This window comes from Eurypyga helias, unplaced genomic scaffold (assembly GCF_000690775.1).
Source record: "Eurypyga helias isolate BGI_N326 unplaced genomic scaffold, ASM69077v1 scaffold44324, whole genome shotgun sequence".
Classification (NCBI taxonomy): Eukaryota; Metazoa; Chordata; class Aves; order Eurypygiformes; family Eurypygidae; genus Eurypyga; species Eurypyga helias.
The window spans coordinates 7034-28913 of record NW_010247747.1 but is presented as its reverse complement, the minus strand read 5'-3'; the positions used below and the strand labels follow the sequence as shown (position 1 = coordinate 28913).

The window sequence follows — 21880 nt, the reverse complement described above, 5'->3', positions numbered from 1 at the left end:
ACGCCCTGGGAATGCCATCCGTAAGCCTGCCTCAACTGGAAAGTACACAGCTCTGCTAGCACGGGAGTTATGCTGCAACAAAGCAATTCACTTCTGCCACTTTGCATCCTAAAGTTACATGTTAACTTGGGAAAATCCAACGTTTACACAGCTCCACAGCTTCCAGACCACAACTGGCTGGTACGTGGCCAGCTAAAAAACTGGGCATTTGCCAACGTGGACATACCTAAAAGAGAACATAATTATGTGTGTAATGGGCCCTCGCCGCAAGGATGGTTCTCCTGTTAACGCTGAAGGCAGCATGCTGCCACCATTGATTTTGATCCCTTCAGGTGTAGGGCACGTGGGACACAAGCTGCAGACGGAAAGCCAGAGTGCATGGAGGTCAGTAGCAGCCTGGGGCTGACACCTTGGCAGCAGCATTGCTGCGGAGCCAAGGGGGCTGCTGTGGAAAATGGGTCTCACCCCCAGCATTCTCCAGGCTGTAAGCAGACAGAACGGCCAGAGAGACGGGGATCTGGCAGCTACATCCTGAGCACAAACGTGGCCTCCGTTAGGCGTGCGGAAAGGACCAGGGTGCCTGCTGCCCCAGCAAACACGAATCTGCCTACCCCTCTGAAACATGTGCAGAGGAGAGCAGCATGGAGGCAGCACCAAAGTTCTCTGCACCTCCAGACATTTTTGTGTCTTGGGAGCAGAGAGATCTGGCCTTAAGTGAATAAAACACAGGACACGGAGGAATTCGTGCCTTCTGCTATTTACTTCTGTAAGTATCATAAATGGCACCGGTTAGCTTCTTCTGAAGTAAAAATAACTTCAGCTAACTCTTTCTTTTTCTTTATGCTTATTCTTTTCTGATTCTAAGATTCCCCATTTGCGTCACAGTGCTATCCTGATTCCCAACGGTGTGAGATATTTATTCGTATGTCCTCTTTTCTTTCTACATTAAGACTGGTGATTTACTATATCCACTAAGGACCTTTCTAAACTCAGACCAGTATGTGAATCCCCTTTCTTTGCTTCTTGATATTTCTCAAAACTTGAGAGAACGCCAGTAATTCAAATGCAAGTACCAGTGCTGGGAATGCTTTCTGACTCACTGTAATTACTGGCGCAAAGGCAGTTAAACAGAGCTACTGATAAATCTTCTGTGAGGAGAATGTAGCAAAGGGAAAAGATTTCCCTCCTCCTTCCCATTATATATAAAAATAACTGTATCCAGGAAATTAAAAAAAAAAAAATATTTTTTCCTTTTAGCTTGAGACTCAAGATGATGTGCCCGAGAGGGCTAACCAAAAACAGGGGATCAAAGTTCAGCAGTAACATAAAACTGAATGAGCAGAGATTCCCTTAGAGACTAAAATGACAAAATTAAGGTCAGTTAATTTAGGTCAAACAAAGAATGACCCAGTTGCTAACTATGGGCCATTTTATGTGCCTACAGTACCTTGCCTGCTGCTCTGGAGAAACCATGTCTCCCAGAGATCCTGTGGCACATCTGCCAGGCCCCCCAGATATCTCCCATGCCCTGGGGTTTCTGAAATCATAGAATCACAGAATGGTTAGGGTTGGAAGGGACCTTAAAGAACATCTAGTTCCAACCCCCCTGCCATGGGCAGGGACACCTTGCACTAGACCAGGTTGCTCAAAGCCACATCCAGCCTCGCCTGGCACTAGATGCCTATGCTTAGGCACTAGTCACATATTGACATTTAGGTGTCTTAGCTTTGAACCAAACATCTCTCAGAATATCTGTTTCCTCTTTCATCTGCTCTGATTTTTTTTGTTTGTTTTACACTGCATATAAAGCTGGAGAAAGCATTTAGTATTTTTTGGAAAAAAAGAATCACAGTTTTCGGGTTTGGGGATTTTTTTTAGAGTAACAGTCATCATTGTCAGCTCTTTATGTGCCTGTTCATGTAAAATAAATTACTAAGCACTTAGAAAATTTAGCTTCAAAATGAGTAGAATTTAACATGCATTTGTCAAGAACAAATATATCTGACAAATCTTATTTCCTTCTGCAGTAGTCTAACCAGATCTGGGAAGAGACAAAAGGCAGTACTTGTCACACAGCTAGTGAAGCTCAGTGAAGCTTCTGGCACTGTCTCTTGTGTCAGTGCTAGAAAAAAACGAGGGAAATGTTACCAGACTGAAACTACCACAAGTAAGTGCTGTTAGAAAAACTCTGCTCAGAGGATAGCCATCCTTAAGTTCACGGTCACAATAGTGGCACAGATGTGCCTTCCTCGGAGGAAGAGAGGGTCTGCAGAGGGTCTGCCTCAGGCTGAACACTTCTTGGTTAGTGCCTAGACACCCCAAAGAAGTGGAAGAGAGGATATATTTATTACACTTGCAGCTGACACAAAGCCAGACTGTAAATTCATTGTGGCACAGGACTGAAAACAAACATGATCCTGACAAGATGGGATTAAAACCAGGCATGGTCCTGACAAGGTGAAGACAGACTGGACGTAACTCTCCTGAAGAGCCTACAGGGACTGTAGTGACTGTGATGGGTATGTTATTCACCATTGCCATGGTGTCAAGAGAAAGGCAAGCGCTACATTGGGGTTTGAAGACCTGAAAGATGATTTGGTTTATCCTTCTGCTCTCAACAGCAACTGAAGTCCTGCACTGAATTTTATATTCAGTTTTGGGCACTGCCTTTGTAGTAAAAGCAATGTAGATCAATTTAACATAATACACAAGGAAGCAATACAAATGATGACAAATATTAAAAACCATGGTTTATGGGGATAGACTGAATCAACTAGGGACTTAAAATCTAAAACTAGAGAAAAAAACCCCAACATCGAGGATGTGGTATCAGTCTTCAAGCACAGTAAGCAAAACATTGCCTAAAACTGCTGTATTTGGATATTTATGGCTCTTGGTGTCAGAATTAGCTTCAGTTAAGTTCATTCAGTAGGCACATGTGTGCTCCAGTTAAACCTCTTTACTGGTGCTGATGTGCCACACCACCATACTGGGGTTCAACACGTACTCTGAGAAGGGCAAGGATGCTACATTCAGCATTCTCAGCTCTTGGTTCCGGCCTAGCCCTGCCTGGGAGAGGTGATGGGACACAAGCACAGGACTGCAATACTTGCAGGCATACTGAATCCACCAAGTTTCCTTTGACTAAAGTGATTAGTCAAATCACTTTGCATGCAAATTTAAGGAACGATTAATGACTTATCATGTCAGGCCTCTGCTAGGAGAAAAGTGTAGAATTCATAAATCTTGTATTGTAGTTGGCTCATGTACTCTATATTATTTTCATTTTTCATTAATAAAAGGTGACTAAACAGGTGTGATTTTTCTAGCAAGAGCTCGATGAGCAGTTCTGAGCAAGTTTAGATAGGTTATCTCTGAGGCAAGACTGCAGATATGTGATAGAAAGCTGTCTTTCAGCCAAAAGTGAAATTAAACATCTTTTTTTATACTGCTGGCTGGAATTTGGGACTCAGACATAATCCCCAAACTATGTTGATTCAGAGAGAGAGAAAAAAATCCTCTGAGCTTTGTTTTACCCATCTTGCCCACAGCTCATTAATCCCAGTAAAACCCCTCTTTGTTCTCTCCGTTAGCTGTGCACCATTCCAAATTTAGCTTTGTTGTTATTACCCTTGACTTCAATAGTTCTATACCACAAAATAGTTCTGCTCCAGAATTGTTTCAGTTCCTATGAAATTACGTGGAGGAGAAAGCTTGTGCAAACAGGGCAGAGTGTCTTGGTTTCGGGGAGTTGCCTTGATCTAACGTGAGGGTGTGAGGCTGGGAGCCCTTCCCTTCCCCTTGCCATGAAGGCTGCTATTCTCGGGCATGAAAAGTCAGGCAAATCCACCCATGTGTTGACCTGATGTTTTGCCTCACTGATGCTTTCACTGTTTTCCTCAAGGCTATCACTGGGATAAATTTCTGGAAAGCTGCATCCAGCTGCATAAGCCTTGTGATTTTCCTTGAGTTGGAATCCCTTTGTAAGACAGTGATTCATGAACAAATTGCTAGTCTGTTGACCATTGTCTTAAAATGAGATTAGATAAGGTTTAACCACCAATCTTTTGTTAGCTCCATTCTGCCCAATCTAAAATCATTACTGAAAGTCACAGGTTTACTTTAGCAGAAATTAAGAGATAGAGTTAACATTCTTTATTACAAAAATCAAGACACATTCATACAATCCAAAACTTGCTAATAATTTTTTTTTTTCATCTCCACAATTTCCTTAGCCTGGTAAAAGAAAATCACGGACAGATGGCCAAAGCACCATCTTTTATAACCCAAATCATCTAGATTACACATTCATTTAGATATATCCCACAATACATCTGCAGTATCTTATTCCAATACCTAAACACCAGTTCATTTACATTTACATAAATTCCATATTTTAACACCATTCAGAGCACAACCACCTTACAAAGATTTTGTCAAAATCCTTTTGAATTACAGTGACTGTAGTTACATTTCATTAACATCCTAGATAGTGAGACCTCACCAATTCCTTGGCAAAACTTCCTCATCATCCAGCATCAAACATCCTCACCACCCTTCAGACATATTCCATTCCAGCAATTCAACACAAACCCATCCACTGTTGCTTTTAACCACTTAACCAGTGCTTGCTTCTTTGTGAAAGACCCATCAGCCCTGCTTCTGCCACATCGATCCACCAAGCTCCCAAACCTGGAGGCCTCACAGGGACACAGGACCTGTCTCATTACATCATTCACCAAAAACTGGAAAAACAGTGGCTCTGCATTCCTACTGTGCTATTGGAAGGGCCCAGGGTTTGTAAGGAGGTAGGATTAAGTCCACGCTTGCATGGATTGGGAAATACCTAAGGATGTAAGGCCCTGCTTGCACATGAAACAGGATCATAGGCTGCCTGAGTTTTAGGCATCAGAAATGAAGGAATATTTTGTTCGAACAGTGAAAATCAACAAAAGTAATGAAGCAAGTTGCCACAACCAGTGAAAATAAGTTTCAATTTAAAAGCTGTCTCAATTTCAGTATCATTGATGTTACAAATCATAAAAGTGATAGTAATCTTCATACTGGTCCCTCCAAAGCATAGCAGACTATCTCAGTCCTGTCCATATTCCACTTTTCACTGTGACTTGAACCTCATTAAATCCCTCTTTGCCAAGCCCTTTCCAAACTATTTTCCTAGTTTGGGTGGTTTTCTGTCAGTTTTCTTAAGTTATCCTTCCCAACAGAAAGTGTTTCCTGCAGAAACTCTCACATTTTATTTGAACAATTCTTTTTCTATCAGCCTGAAGAGCACCAACAATCTCCACTATAACATTTCTCCAGCCTGAGTCATTTCCTTCCCTTCTATGAAGAACAAGCAGTTAACAATACTTTGCATGTGAAGGGTTTTTTCGATGGTGCACTCTATTAACCTGAAGGATGAATCATATCTCACCACAGCATCATTAGATAAATACTCACGCTGTTCAGAAATACATAAAAATAAACCTCTGAAAGCAAGCTATACAGTGGAGAGAGGTGAGTCTAAGATAAAACCCTGGAACAAGGGATATTTACATCCATCCACAGAATATTTTTCTCTCCCCATTAAGATTTTCTGGATGGTAGCCATTCAAAACAATCTGCCATGAATATCAAAAGGACTCCCAGTTATCCTTCAGAGAACCAGCCCTATTACCTTTGCAGAAGATGCAAATAAATTACATAGTACTTTTGACCTCAGCATCTGACTTAAAGAACCAGCACTTCTCAGCTCTCTTTTATACATTCCTGTTAACTTATAATTGGCTACTTTTCCATCAGAAGAGAATTATGCTGAGGAGAGTCCATAAACAAAACCCATTTGGCATGGGTTTAATACTTGTACTCGGTCTGTCATTCAGATATATGCTTACTATTGTGAGGAATGAGTAAGGCAGCCATGTCAAATGGTATCCAGGTATTCTAGCTTTCACACAATCTTATAATTACATGCTGAATTCAGGAAATGCCACAGGAGATCTGATTGTGACATCTACTAAAAAAAAACCACTTTAAGAACAATGCTAAAACAATGCTAACTAGTAACACATAGCATTTTACAGCACTAGGTAAGCAACCCAGTTTGGAGTCTAAAATACTTGTGCACACATTCACTGCAACAGAATACCTAGAAGCACATATAATCTCCAAGGAGGCTTGTTCTGTGGTCAAATAGATGGATTTTCATTCACTGACTTTGCCTGGATAGCTATTTTACTGAAGCATTATTATAAATAACTTGCTTAAAAAAAAAAAAGGTTCTCAGTGGCTAGAACAGTCTTTGGTTAGGGGAGATGTCTACATTTAATACAACTTCGACTTACAATATTTCACCTTGATCATATTGAAGAGGTGAATTCCAGACTTCACTAAGGCCAATGAAAAATTGCCTGCTCATTTCAGCACAGCAAGGATTTTAAGTAAAAAGCTGTCTATAAATTTCTGTATTGTATCCAAAGAAATGGATTTACTCCATAATCACCACTATAAAAATGTCGATATCCCATTGGCTAAATATACAGAGTGATAGCCACTTGGTCTGCCTTTAGCTATCTGAAATGCAGATACGAAGTACACATTGGCTGCCTGTGGTTCCTCACATGACCAATGGTGAAAGATCAGTCATGGAGTGGGATTCTTCCTGTTCCGAGTTAGGTTGGTAGAATATCTGGGATGAATTATTTGGAGATGCTATTTGCTTCCCATTTGTTACAGAAGATGCCTAGAAAATATGCTTAGGCCTAGTCAACTCATATTTGGGCATTTAGACTTAAGGGTGATTAATCCCACCCACAAAGCTTTGTCTCTGAAACAGCAAAGTTCCTTTTTTCCACTTTTCTCATACCAATATTGGCTTTTACTTACAACTGTTATTCTCCTTTCCCAGTGCTACCCTTAATCATGTTTACAGATGCAACCACCTTATCTCTATTCAGCCATCAGTTGCTAGACTAAATAAACCACATATGCATCTCTCCTTCCAAGCTAGGATCTCTCTTGGCTTTCCCTTCTGATAATCCCTTATTACCTTTCTTGACTATGGTAGACCAGAATTTTGCAGCCTTCCAGATGAGCTTCTGCCAGACTTATTGCAACCTTTCTGATTTTACCTTCCTAGGTGCATTCCCCAGTTATCTCATTCTGTCTTCAACTTCTATTTCTATATTTTATTATCAGAGTCCCAGTCATGATAAATCTTCCACTTTATTTCTCTTACTATTATGATATCTGATTAAACATACGTCAGATATGCCAGTTGTAACAAATAACGAGCTTGCACACACATCTTTGATTGCCTCTTTTTGCGTTACCTTCATTCTGACAACGAAGACTGGTGGTATAAGCCTTCATGCAGTGGAATTTGACAATTTTTACTTCCCATTTGTCAAACTTTCAGGAGGGTGGTGAGAAAAACATGGGAGAATGATTTTCCACTCTTCAAGATTAACCATGAGGTCTGCCTGCCCAGAAGCAAACCTGAGGCATAAGGAGGCAGCATTCCATGCCTTCATAGAAACATGGAAAAATGTATCCCAGCCTTCTTATGCAGACCTTCCTATGAAGATGAATGTCACTGAAAATTTTCCCTTTGAGCCTTTTGGATGTGCATTTAGGGGATGTGTCATCTTCACACCCTGTCCTGCAGCAGATTTCCCTTGCATTTCCTGACTATAGCAGAACCTGGGGGAGCTACTGGAAGAACATCTGAACCTTGCTAGTGGAGCTAGTTTAACCTCTCCTTCTGTGGGGTCAGGTTCCTTAGCCAGAGGGGATGGCTTAAAGCTTCATAGCACAATCCTGTTGCCACATAAGGTGTGGAGACAAGGACCGACTGGCCTGTGGCCTCAGTGCTCCAGCCATGAGAAAGGTCAGGGAAGGATTAGAGCCGCAGGCCTTTGGGAGCATGACTGCCTCTCCTTCTACTGTTGGGGAAGCAGGAAAGACAGGGCCAGTGGGAGCACTTCTAGGGAAAGTTGTACCTGCATACACCATCCCACCACTCAGCATGATTTGCAGAGCTTTTGAATTCCACAGACAGATAAAAAGTTGTCAGGACCTGGGGCTACAGCACTTCCATGCGCATGAGAACCAGAAGAAGTACCAGTACTTTATACCAAATCCATAAAAATATTTTCCTTTACCTATACCAAATAGCAGCTTTGTAGCTGGATGGAATGACATCTATTCCCACACCTACATAAAACCAGTCAGGTTTTTTTAATGCTACATATTTCTTCTTGCACAGTTAAAAATACATGAAAGCATTCATAACTTGATGGTAATTCAGCCTTGAAACTGGCTAATGGCTTATTCAGGCTCCAATACTGTTGAGAAGTCTGTACTTATTCCTACTAAATTTATTCATCCTGAGAGATTTCCAAGGACTAATATGGAGCACTGACTTCATAAGAACAGAAAGACAAAGCGTTCCTGTTTTATCTTCTCCATGAAGGGATGCAGGAAGGCAGCATCAGGATTCTAGTAAGAAAGGATTTTTTGGGTACAGTTGTTTGATTTATTGTAATTAAATAACTATTTTTCTGTTCTATTTCTGCATATCATTCAAAGATTTCCTCAATTGGTCTTTCACTTATAAGAATTTACAACATAACTTGGGGGGCTTACTTAATAACACCTCCTGTTTGTCTAAATATATGCAAGGTAAAAATGGCAGGGCCCAACTGTTAGAAGAGAAACATTAATTTTACAGAAGAGGGTCCTGTTTTTCATTTGTTTCATACCCTGTGCTACTTTGAACTGACCACTGTACATGCACATGCCAAGGCTGAATTCAGTTGTGTTTCTCTTCACATACATGAATAACTTTAATTGTGATTGACGGAAACTGTGTTTATCAGCAGTATTATTCTGTTCTGAAGTCAACTGCACCTGTATTTATTCTCTAGGTCCTATGTTGTTCTTACCCTGTACCCTCTGTTATAAGCTACTGATATTATATCAGCAATGTTTGATTTCAGAGTAGTTTGACAAAAACCTAACAGTTAACTCCCATCCTCCCCCACCCCCAAACAATGAACATTTTCAACTTCAATGGATGTCCACTGAGCCTGTGGATATAAACTGATGGATAAATTGCATCACAGTCACTTGAAGAAATTAAAAGGATATCTTGCTGATTGTATTAAGGTACAAATCTCCATTTTCTAATTTCTAATTTTGGGTTAATATCACTACTCATGATTCACCAGAGAGACCTTCCATCTCTTCCCATAACCACAAATCTGGAAAAGCCTATTTCATCCTCAGTTTGGCTATCAGTACTACTCACACAGACAAGATGACAGAAATACAGATCAATTTCCCCCTGCCAGTGGGAGATGTTCCCACTGTGCTAGCACCACCTTCACACCTGCCACAGGGAGGATTTTTTCCCAATTCCATAAGGAATTAGACCCAGTGTTTCCCAAAAAATACACCTACTTCTAGGCAGGGAACTACTGCTAGAGATGATACACAATATTAAAAAAAAAAAAAAAGCCTGAGCTAGCATTAATGAAGCTGTATATACATATTGCTGTTAAAGGGAACTTGTTCTGGGCTTATCCTAAAATAATCTACTATTCCTCTGCTTTTGCTCGTAACACTGTTTTAATTAGAGAGCAATACTATTAAGCCCAGAATAATGAAACCGAGTAATTCAGTGTTTGTAAAAGAGTGGCAGGCTTCTCTGCACTCCTTCTTTAACTTCTACTTCATAAATACTCTTTACTTTCAAGCTACCATACTGCATTGGTATTTTGATTTCCCATTTCATTTTCTGTGAGCCTCTTGGAAAATGTGATTTTCAATGAAATAAACAAATAAATCCAACTTTTTCAAACACACACTGCTTGCTAGTCTAATATTTAAAATCTGAAAATAAGACAAAGCAGAAAAGGGAGGTGAAGAAAAGGAAGGATAACAGAGAAATATTTTAAGTGAAAGTTTGTTTTGCATATAAAATAGAAATGAGGGAGAAACAGAAAGTTGCTAATGAAAACTTTCCCATCCTCCTGTGTGGCAGTTGGTTGTCATTTTTTAAATGTTTCAGTGATCTAAACAGCTACGGATTTTTTTCCGTGTTCAATGACTAACGGTATGCAAAACACAAAGCCTCCATTTGCTGTCTTTCAAAGGCTCTATTATAAGCTACCCTATGAATTAATGGATTTTCAGGAATACTCCTAATTACTACGTGTCTGTGTGTATTAAAAAGAAATGTGATATTCCTTGAGAGGAAACATCTCCACACATTCAAATTATTATATAAATTAGGACAAACAGAGGAAGTAGGCCTCTAAACTTCTTAGTTATTACCCATTTTTAAACGGAAGTCCAAGAACAACAGTTTTATGTTGCAGCATTATATCATAACCCATGTATCTGCCATTCTCATGATTTTTATAAAAGTAACACAGCACCTGCTAAGAGAATTGTTCCCACCCTCCTTGGAGGAAATAGCAAAGCATTGCCTGAACAATTCACCCAAGAAGAATGTTATTGAACGATACATTTTAAAAGAACCATACATTTTAACACACACCTGTGCTGGCCTTGGGAAATTCTCTCATGAGAATCTGCAGTTTTGCTGGCAGCTAGTATGCTTTCTCCATAGACATGATTTAGTAGGAATGCTGAGCTGTTTGCACAGGGGCTCCTGCTTCACTTGGGTTTGACCCTTTAGAAACTGATTCATGGGCTTGTACCTACCTCTGTGTAACTCAGGACTATCATCTCCTTTGAAGTGAACAGATGTAAAAATCTGGGTGAATAAAGGGGAATCAAGGCCCCAGGCTGTCATCCCTGCCCTGCTGCCTTTATTTAGGCCAGGATTTCAAACATATAATTGCAATATGTTTTTCCTGTCATTCGGGAATGTGGATCAGGGCCGAGCTGTAACAAACGGAAGAATAGGTGCAGACTTGCTTTGCAGAGCTGCAGCACAGCACCTGGGCAGGTAGCAGAGGCAGGTTTCCATCTGCCCTGTCACTCTGAATGATCTCTCTTAGCACTGCTCCAGAACTCCCTCTTTCCTACCTCTGTCCCTGCCTCAGGCAGCAGTAATGATGACACTGTTGATCATATGGTAGTAGAAGATGTCACACCTTCCTAATACACTGTCATGCTTCTAAACCAGAAGTGCCTCAATGCTGATGATATTTGGGCACTTATCTTCTCTATAATATCTTTGTGAAATATAGGAGCCTCTCACCTTGAACTGGTATCACCATTTGTGCTAAAGTAAAACAAGATGAATCCCACCTGGAAAAGTTACATACTTGGTCAATGGCTTCAACATCAGCCCACACGCTGGAGGTGACGTTGCAAAGATTATGGTTGAAGCTGATGTATTCAGTGACGTGCCAGAGGTGTGTGACATGGTAGGGCTTGCTAAAATAAGTAACATGATAAACTTAAAGTCTCACTGACATGGTTTGCACTTGAATCATAGAATGGTTTAGGCTGGAAGGGACCTTAAAGACCACCTAGTTCCAACCCCCTGCCATGGGCAGGGACACCTTCCACTAGACCAGGTTGCTCAAAGCCTCATCCAGCCTGGCCTTGAACACTTCCAGGGATGGGGCATCCACAGCTTCTCTGGGCAACCTGGGCCAGTGCCTCACCACCCTCTCCATGAAGAACTTCCTGCTATCTAATCTAAACCTCCTCACTTTCAGTGAGAAAGCCAATTAAAAAAAAAAAAAAAAAAAAAAAAAGAAAAAAAGAAAAAAAAGAAAGGGAATATTCCATTCCAAGAGCAGAGTTAATACAAAAGCCTACCTCAGAAAAAAACACCCCTGCACTGTAACGCCCACATGAATGACAAAGCAGTCTATCCTGGCACAGAGATTTATGTACACACAAGATTTAAGCCTCACAGTCCAAACCAAGAGGCTCATCCACACTGAAGCACTGTTAACATCATTGCTCTTCAGTATCTTCATTCTTTTACATGAAAATCAACTGCTAAATCAAAGGTTAAAATGTAAAGAGAGTTTCTTTCACTTCAGAAATCACAATAAAAACAAATAGCTCAGCATAATCTAGAACACCTACCAGCATCTGGGAGGGACCAGGGCTTTCCTCCCTGTGGAGAAGACAAAAGTTAAGGCTGAAGTTCATAACACTCTGCTAATTTCTAAACGGGCAACCATCCCAGTTACAAACGAAAATACTGCATTTTACATTCTTCTGTCTTAACGCATAATTCCACTACTAGAAAGACCAGTACATGAAAAGATATTAGAGATGGTCTGACAAGAAAATTGCCAGTACATCACTACATAAGCAACCTGTGCATGTTTTTTGTTTATCACTGGCTTCCCAAAGCTGCCCCACTGATGGCCTTCAGGCCAGACATGTCTTGACCAGTTACTGAGATGGCCCAGCATGTGCTTTATGGGTCTAACACTTCTTCATTCCTAAACCATAAACTAAGACAATTAAAATGAATAGCCTCAGTTTTGGTGAGACAGGTAAGAGCTACTAGCATTCTCATATTGTTTTGGTGCATGGGCTCACCTGGAATTTGTGCTATTGTAACTAAAAGCTGAATCTGGGAAGTACTAGGCATCTGCTTTATCTGAATAATTAAGAAAAAACCTCTTATACAGTGTTCCATGTCAATTAAATAATTGTTTAATGAAATCTCCCATTACCAATAGTTCTTCAGAGTGCTATAAATGCTGGCCATCTCAAAATGCAACAGTTAAATAGCTGACACTTTAATTTGTGCTGTTAATAGTGTTTCGTTGCATTTTTTAACATGGAAAGAATATGGTCTTTGCAATGAGGTCGCAGGATTAAAACACATAATGCACACTGCTGTTTAGTGATCTGCTATTGCTAATACAATGAAGAACATGCATGTGTGTTCACCTGTACTTGCAGATTTCCAGCTTTACACAGCGTACCCACATCAGTGGAATTTTTCTTCTCCCTACACTTGGGACCCACTGTTCAGTGGGGTTCTCTGTGCTGAGAAACGGAGAAATGAGATATCCAAAACAAAGAATAAACTCATGGCAGAAAATGCAGTAACTTCAGCTCTCTCATTCCTCTCTGAAAGCCAACCATGGGAAACTATAGTGGGCTGCAGACAGTCAACTAAATAATTTATGACATACAGCCCATTCCTGAATCATTCTTCTGTCGTTACATGTGCATTAGCACATGGAAGCCCAACACATGGAAAATCTTATTTGTCCTCAGAGAGAAAAAAGTCCCCCACCGTTCCACTACCTCAAGCTAGACAAGACCTTTGACTACTCTGAGCCAATACTACTATCTTCTAAACAATTTGTGCTACAGTTTGCTCTAACTCTGCTGAATCACAACTTGCGTTTTAAATACACCTTTGAAACAATCATTATACCAACACAGGCTTTATCTACTACACTCATTGCTTGCATCTCAGCAGACTCTTTATCTACTACACTCATTGCTTGCATCTCAGCAGACTATTCCTCAAAAATTTGTCTTTGTTAAACATGGCGTTATTCAGTGCTACCTCATTCCTAGTCACAAAACTTTCAAAAATTAGGGAAAAACCCTCATCTAAGACTGCCTGCTACCTTAAAGTACCATATTTCATTTTTACATGAGGATTTCCATTCCCCCAGATTTCAACTGATTACTATGGACCATGCAAAATGCCACAGACCACAGAAGCTACATGTTTGAATGGATGGTTTTATTGATTAATCAGGCATTGAACCACGTATTGTAAAATAAACAGATTTTGTTTGTTAAAAAATGTCCAGAAGAACATCATTCATAGCAAACTTGCTTCCTCATAGTCATACAGAATATGAAATTGTGAAACAAACAAGAAAAAAGGAACACCTGACTAAATGCTGTCAGTCTGTGTGTGTGTATATACGTAGGTATGCATATACACCAACTACACACTATATTTGTGCACATACTGGTGTGTGTATACCCATACATATATACACAAACATGTATGCACAGAGAGTACTGACTGAATTAATAGTCCACTGGAGAAATGTGGCTTAGCTCCAAATGAAGTATTCTGTGTTAAAATAAAAATGATACAGCAGAGTCTGTAGATAACAGACCATTCTTTTTACACTGGCCAAAATCATGATCTGTCTTTAGATTCACGGTCTGTCTTTACAGTAAAAATATGTGAGATCACTGGGGATCTTTCCAAATTCATGGTATTACTTCCATCCAGCTCAATCTCTGCCAGCATTGTATGGCCAAACATTGAACAGGGGTTTCAGTTTATCCAATACTGAAATCAGTTTCTAGATATTTCTGGCAAAAGGGAAGATACACAGCCGTGCTACATGTACTTCGGTAATATACCCTTTCACTTTAGGCAGAAACTTGGCAATAATCCTACATTAAAACTCCCGTCTCCTGCATCTTTTTATCACAGCTTTGCTTCAGTCATCTCCTGTAAACTCATTACAATAAGGTTCACACTACCTTCCAATCGTCTCAGGGCAGATCACTGGGGCAATGTACATCACACTGTATTGGTACCATTGTGCTCAATTGTGAAATGTAGTGTTTGGGGATTTGTTTACTTTTCATTTTTGAGAGTATACATTTCTTTATTATTAAAGACACTATGATAAAAACTTCAGCTCACTATATGTACACATTTTCCATTATTTATGTGAACTCTGGAAAGATCAGCGGCTCCTACCTGTGAACCATGGGATGCTGCCTCAGCTGAAAGCTATGGTACCAGCAACATACTGTCATATTTTTCTGTTTATTTCAGAAGGACATGTAACAGGAAATCAAAGGAACACAGACAGGCATTTATTTTCTATTAAAAAAGGAAAAAAACCAATAGGCATGTATGTATTCCTCATCTTGCTCATAAGTTTCGGACATCGTCATAAGGCAAACCGTAGTACAGCTTGGTACCTGGAGAATCGGTATTCAAAAAATCTGAAGCTGAGCTTGTGACTATTTCGCTTGGACCCATTAGTGAACAAAGTGCATTAAGGTATCCTTTACAAAAGACACCTAAAGCATGGTCATAAATTACTAAGGGAATCTTTTCTTAAACCTGGTATTTAATGTATCCTCTTCTACACAGGTAGATTTTCATCACTTGCATAGTAACAATAAAATACTGTAGGAAAACCATTCTTTTAAAGTTGTCATATGCCTCAAGCATCTCCCCAAAGGATCTTTTATATATAAGCATTGTAGTAATTACAAAGGGTTTCTATTCGTTAGAAGGAGAAGAGGGGAACAAAAAAAAAAGCACCTGAATCAGCGTTGAGATAAAGTAGGTAAAACCTCTACTGCCTTCACTGAAGTTCATCCACCAACACCAGGATGAATGTAGGACCTGCCCGTGCAGATTCCTACCACTGCTGAAAACTTGTTATTTACTCCTCATTCACAGACAGAACTGTGCTTTCCCAAACAACCCAGGACAATGATAACTGAGCAAACTCCAGCTGCAATGTTTCTCCATACAGCACATGTAAAACAGATTTCCTTGCTTTGTTATAAAGACTACATAGCGTACGACAATGAAACATTTGTATTTAATTTAAAATCGATGGTAAAGTGGCACATGTCTCACTTCCGAGTTGTTGGCTGGGCTTGCTATGTTGAACCTAGTAAAATCAGCAACAAGCATTCACATGTCTACCATCAGAACCGTGACATCTTCTATTACAATCAAGCCTTAATGATGCCGTGCTTTATCAAACTAGTCTACAGTCAGACCTTAGATTGGCTGCTTTCCTCCAGTATTGCTGATTTTCAGAGATGGTATCAGTCTTTCACATCCTCAGTGATTCTACGTTTCACAAAGATGAAGGCGAAGCACTGGTAGATGGTAATGTTGCCATCAATAAAATAAATTGCCAGGTGATTTATCCACTCTATTTCTAGGAGATACTCCACACGATTTTATGAACAGAAAGAGCACTGCCCTGTGAACAGAAGTAAATTAAAATTTCTTCTTTTACTGTGTTGGCTAGCTCCATTTCCTCACTTGTTTATTTTTTGTTCTTTCTGGTCTGCACACTCCCATATGCAACATAGAAATTAGGAGATCTCGCACTCAGTAAGACTGGTGATGAGAGCGCCAATATTGGCATGAATAAAACCTGCAGCATGCCGACTTGTCCACTGCGCAGTTTTCATCCTTCCAACTTCCTGATTTTATCCACTGTAAAGTAAAATGATGTAAAGGGCTGACGAAACTTTAAGTAATAGGACCATCAATGTGCAAAACAAATAAGTCATTTTCCAGGTGTCCAAACCAGGCTTTCCCATCTCTTCTTTTTTTTTTTTTTGTTTTTATAAATAATTTATAAATCTTCCTGTAAGACACTAAATACAAAACCAACCAACCAAAATGAATTGCAAAGTTCTAAGATATTATTAAAGCCACTTCTTGTCCTTCCATACAAAGTACACAGTAAAGAGATTTTCTCCCCTTTTCAGTTCTGGCCAGATTCGGCAGTGACATCGGGGATGCCATGCGTTCCTACAGCTCCAGACAAGCTCCTGCGGGCAGTGGCCTCGCCGCCCTGGGAAGACACATCATCCTACCTTTAGGCTTTTAGCAGTCATGCAAGCTGTTCAGAGGAGTCTAGATGGTCAGGGATAGGCAAGCCAGTTATAATGGTCAAACACTTATTCCACACAGTGAACGTGGGGCACACCGGCTGCCCAAATGTAATGTCAAAAGTGTAAAGGTGTAGGGAGTTCAAAGCATCATAAAAAGCAAGGGAACCATTGTCATAGTCCAGCAAAATCCCAACCCGCCGGAGGTGAGGAGCGGGCTCGATGGGGATTTCTTTGCTGTTGTGCCGCACCACCCATGTGTTATTGCAGCGGCAAAGAACCCAGGAGGCAGAATTCTTCCCGATCCACTCGTGCTTTGGTGCTGACTTGTAAGAAATACCAATGGCATACCTGCAAAGCAAAAAACAACTCAAGGAAACAAATACTTCCTGCTGCTTTTCTTTCTCAGAGGACTCACAGGAATGCCCCAGCCTCTTACTCCTGATGGTTAATTTCTAATCAAGTGACATTTCACCGCAGTACCTGCACAGGCTTGATTAACATTTTTTCCCATCTCTCTTTCAGGTCTGAGAGGTCAGGGAAACTTTATTGTCCCTTGCATTGTTTTTAGTTTGGCTGCTATGGTAATTTTTTGGAGCACTCGCCTCTGGTATTCAAAAGGAAAGTTGTTGACTACTCAGCAACTCATGAGTTTAAATCAGTGGGCATCAAATTTCCACTACCAAACAGAAGAATACAGAGGAATTCATTGATTTTAAAATACATTGCGCTCTGTCAGCTAATCTGATCTCTCCTTGCTCCTTTAATATATGGCTCACAAGAAGGAATGTAAGAGTAAACATGAAAGAACACATTAAAAAACCCATTTTTGCCATTCCCAAATATGTTTTGCCAGATGCTGGTATGGTTTTTAAATTCAAATGAGCATTTTTGAGAGCGGGGTTTGGGCCAAGTGAAGCAATTTTAGGTGAAGACATTTGCTCTGAAAACCATAATTTATGACAAGATGTGCAGGGTAAAAAGATTGTGAAAATGTTCTCATTAATGGATACCAAGGGCAAATATCTGATTTCTCATATATAGCAGAAACGTTAAAGTTCTTCACGTACTAGAGACACCGCAGTATTTGTTGGGCTTTCAACCAACAGAGATTAATGCGCCATAAATTACTCCATTTCCATTCTTCAGCGCTGGCACAGGCAAACAGCATTCCTCTTGTTTGAGACAGTGGGCATACCTGACCACCTTACTGATTTTTCCACTCCATTAACTTCCATCATGATTGTTGCCTTTGAATCCCAAAGGATGACATCTCTTCCACTGACTAAAGGGCCCCTGAAATCCATCCCTGTATGACACACAGGATCATTCAGGAGCGGAGGAATGCACTCCTCCATTTTCTGCCCCTTGCTTTGCACCCTGGAGCATGGACCTACAGCACTGCTGCTCCCCACCCCCTACACAGAAGCTAATTTGACTTCCAGCCCTGTGAAACTGGATCATCAAATTGGCCTCATATTTTGTTGTTGGGGTTTTTTTCTTACTGAAAAATACTAAGATCTTTCAAGTTTAATAAAGAAATGATCCCACTTATGGAATATGCTCTGTTGAATAAAGCAGAGGAAAGTTTCTGACCTCTTCAATTTAGTAAAGTTATAAAATGTACTGTATGTGGGTTCAATAAACAACCATCCTGAATCATAAAGGAAAAGTCCTGTGAGGGCCACTAAATATAAAAATGCTTTATCTGGTAGACTTTGATCCAGAGTCCAAAAGGGTTGGAGATTGGGAAACTAGACTAACTAATAGTGTAAAAGTATACGTTTGCCCGGCTCTTGTACCATTCCCCATGCCTTTGCTACTGCTGTCTGTCAGAGAAACTGAGCTGGCACCTGCACGGCTCTTTGGTGTGAACTGGTGATTCTTTTCACACATATCTTTATATACATACCACGTACTCCCACTTATGACCACTTCCCAGTAATGCCGCCCGCTGTCAATGAACACATTGCCAGCTACTCCGTCGCTCCGGTGTGTGACTCTTTTTGGAGGATGTTTCATCACGTTCTACTGTCAAGTTATCATGAGACACTTTCAATTTTCTGTGAGCAGATTTGGGATCCAGCTTAAATGGCTGACCTAGAGAGGCAGAGACAAAGATGGCAGAAGAATGGTTTGGCTTTGATTTTGAAAAGGAGGGTGGATTAGCAAGCCTCTAAGAGGCCCACAAGATTACACAACCATATTAATCTCCTCCTCTGAAGAGTTCTTGAGAGAGACTAACCTATTCTGCTCCTTGCAATAGCTAGTTTGCATTGTCAGTTTACTGTCAATCTCATTGTGCACTAACTTCCCCGTGTTGATAATCCTTGAAAAGAGCCCTGCATAATCATCATGCCCATTATCTCTGACCTAGAGGTAACCTGAATCATCTAATACTTGCATGTAATTGAAACCAATATACATGCTAATAAAGGTCTGAGGGTTGCTTTTTTCACAGCGTATTTGAGTTAGAATAAGTTGCATTCTATTAATTCTTTAGGGATAAAGCTTCATAATAACATCTTCATTGTTACTACAAGAAGGATGATTTCAAATCCCACAAAATGAGTTTGAAAATAAGAAGTACTGGTCTTGTCTGTTTGTTCCCTCACGGCTTTATTTATAACAAGCACGGTCAACAATTCAGGATCACTTTGGAAGGGTGCCCATGTGGTGCTGGATACTGTGCATTAAAAAGAAGGAAGTGAACTGTAACTTGGTCCAGATAATATGGTGTAAAAACATTGCTGAGGCTGTTGCTCTTGGCAAGTGCCTTTGGCTGAAGCAGGAGGTTTGTAGACAATAACAGGAAGCTTTTTGGTAAACCGAACCCTGTAGGTACGTGAAGCCTGTCACAATTCTGACAGGCTTGCTCATTGTGTCGAAAAGCAGAACGATCATTTACCTCCATCAGGAGACGGCTAGGACAGTATGACTCCACCAGTGCTCCAGCAAAGCCCTTTTGCCTTCTTACTGTCTTTCATATCAAGGGGAGGGTGGTGGGTGGGGTGGGGCGGGAAAAAGGTAAGCTGAAGATTTGATGAAATGCACAGAAAACAGAAATGAGTGCTCTCATGAAGTCCGTGTGAGGCACTGACACGTATGCTTCAAGTAAGATGTAAACCGTTCAGAGTTACTCACTTTTGCAGTGTGTGTTTATTTATGTCTTATGACCAAGTATAAAATAAACCCATTGGAAAGTATCTGGGGGGCAGATTTTACCTGCTTTTTCTTACTGTTCAGTACCAGTAAAATACCTATAGTCCACCTTTCTACCTGGTTAGTAGCCTTTGTGTTGCTGAAGCAGTATCTGAAGGGTGTATCTGTACTGAATTGTACCAGGTCACATAATTTCTCAGTTACCCAAGAGATTGTTTTTGTGCCACACTGGGTCAAAAAGAGACAAAAGGAGGAAAGATTGCCACTTCCAGATGGGTCCACTGGTTATGCATTCGCTTGTAGGTTGCTGGGTTTAACAATACACAGATCCTTGGTAAGAGATGTGGGGCTTGTACAAGCAGCTTTTACGCAGAAGCACAAGCCAGGTTAACAGCAGAAAGGAGGAAAGCAGAAAGGAGTACATGCCATTCCCTGCAGCCTCCTTGTAACACTCAGTACCGCCCCCGTTTGAGCACTATCCCCTAGAGTAAGTAGGTTTCAGAGGGTGCACAAATCCCAGTGTTCCCTTTTCAGTGCTCAGAGCTGCCCGTGGTAAGTACGTGACTGGGGGATTGGCTGGGACACAAGAAGAAAAAGGCTGAAAACCAGTCCTGCAATTGCGATACTGCATCTGCTAATAATTTGTGTAACCATTGTTTTTTTGAAGTGGGATCTCTGGCTACTCTATCACCTTGCTGAACTGCACAAAAAACTGAGGGGGATGGAGCTAAGAAAGTTTCTGAACGTGCTAAGAAAGAGGTAATTTTGGAGGATAAAATTAAACTAGCAATTATCTTATGAACACCATACAAAAATAAAACGTTCTATTGCAAGTGTAAGAGAAGTTTTGCTTTGTAGAGGAAAAAGAATAGAGAGGACATTGAAAGAAAACCACAAAATAGTATTTTCAACCATTTCACATGTGATCCTCTGTTCCTAAATGGTATTTCCAGTGACCAAACTACAGCTGCATCTCTCAAAAAAAAGTAATTTCTGCACTACTGAAGACCCTGGCAATATTGAACTGAGTCAAATAAGTGGCTTTCATTGTGGGAAGCACTTTAAACAAGTTAAGCTGCTCTGCGCTCTTGTGCCTTCCAAAGATCAAACCTGAAAAAGAAGGCAAGGAAGGAGAAGAATGCAACATGGGTGTGCCAGTTCTCACGTTACTCACTGTTTGTCTTGAGCTTGCCGGGCTCGCTGCTTCTGCTGCCCGCCTGATTAATGGCCTTAACAATGAAGATGTACTTAGTGCCACTCTGTAACCCGTGCACTGTGTAGTGGTTTTGTTTGATATTGGGAACAATCATCCAGCTGTCGGCTGAGTTGCATAAACCTGCAATTTCAAACAGAGCACATTAGTCATAACATACCAAATGTTTTGCAAGAGAGGAAAGAACATTTAGAGCACTCCCGAGCACCCAACAACCAACACAAATTTTGCTTCTGTACCTTTTAAAGTCTTGGTACACCTACTGAGTCGTTACTTAATCCCACCAACTCACTTCACCAGCCCTCAGCCAAGGTACCTTTTAAGTTCTTGCTATGTGAAGTCAACCATAAGAGACGGACATTTAAGAAATGACTCAGTGGAGGCACAAGCAGTCCGACTTATCATATCCCAGCACAAGGAATTCTTTATTGCTTAAGAACTAGAGGATTATGGAGATCCCATCAATCTACTGTTTGGATTAATGAACTCAGTTTAAGCCTCAGAAAATGAATGTAAGCAGTAAAGTTAGGAGGGATGGGGAGGCACCTTTCCTGACAGTCCCCAGGTATGCATTCTGCAGGACCTGAAGTAAATCATGGGAGGCCAAACAGGGTAGAGCATGGGTTCTACAGTGAGCATTGGCTCTTACACTCCTGAGTTTGCCAGGATGTAATCTAAGACAGTAAATTTAATGGATGCAGCTTTTTGATTTATGTCCTTATGATCAGCTGGGGAAAAGCTGCGTAATTTTCCAGTTACAAACTTTTTGGGTACATTTGATGCCTACCACAGAAGTATAATATGTAAAAAGTAAGTAAAATAAGGAAGGAGCAATATCATCTGCAAAACAGGAAAATAATCCATTAAGATGAATTTATTCACCTACATAAATTTTTCCTACTTTGGTAC

At 40.5% G+C, this 21880-nt stretch overlaps 1 protein-coding gene across 1 annotated transcript; it reads right to left on the bottom strand.

The window, feature by feature from the left end:
- Positions 1-16349: 16349 nt before the first annotated feature.
- LOC104509021 (E3 ubiquitin-protein ligase Midline-1-like) lies at positions 16350-21088 on the bottom strand. Its single transcript, XM_010150817.1, is given in 4 exon segments — positions 16350-16947; positions 18509-18580; positions 18582-18696; positions 20933-21088. Coding segments are annotated over 4 exon segments (672 nt in total). The 5' UTR covers positions 21069-21088; the 3' UTR covers positions 16350-16598.
- Between the last annotated feature and the right edge of the window lie 792 nt (positions 21089-21880).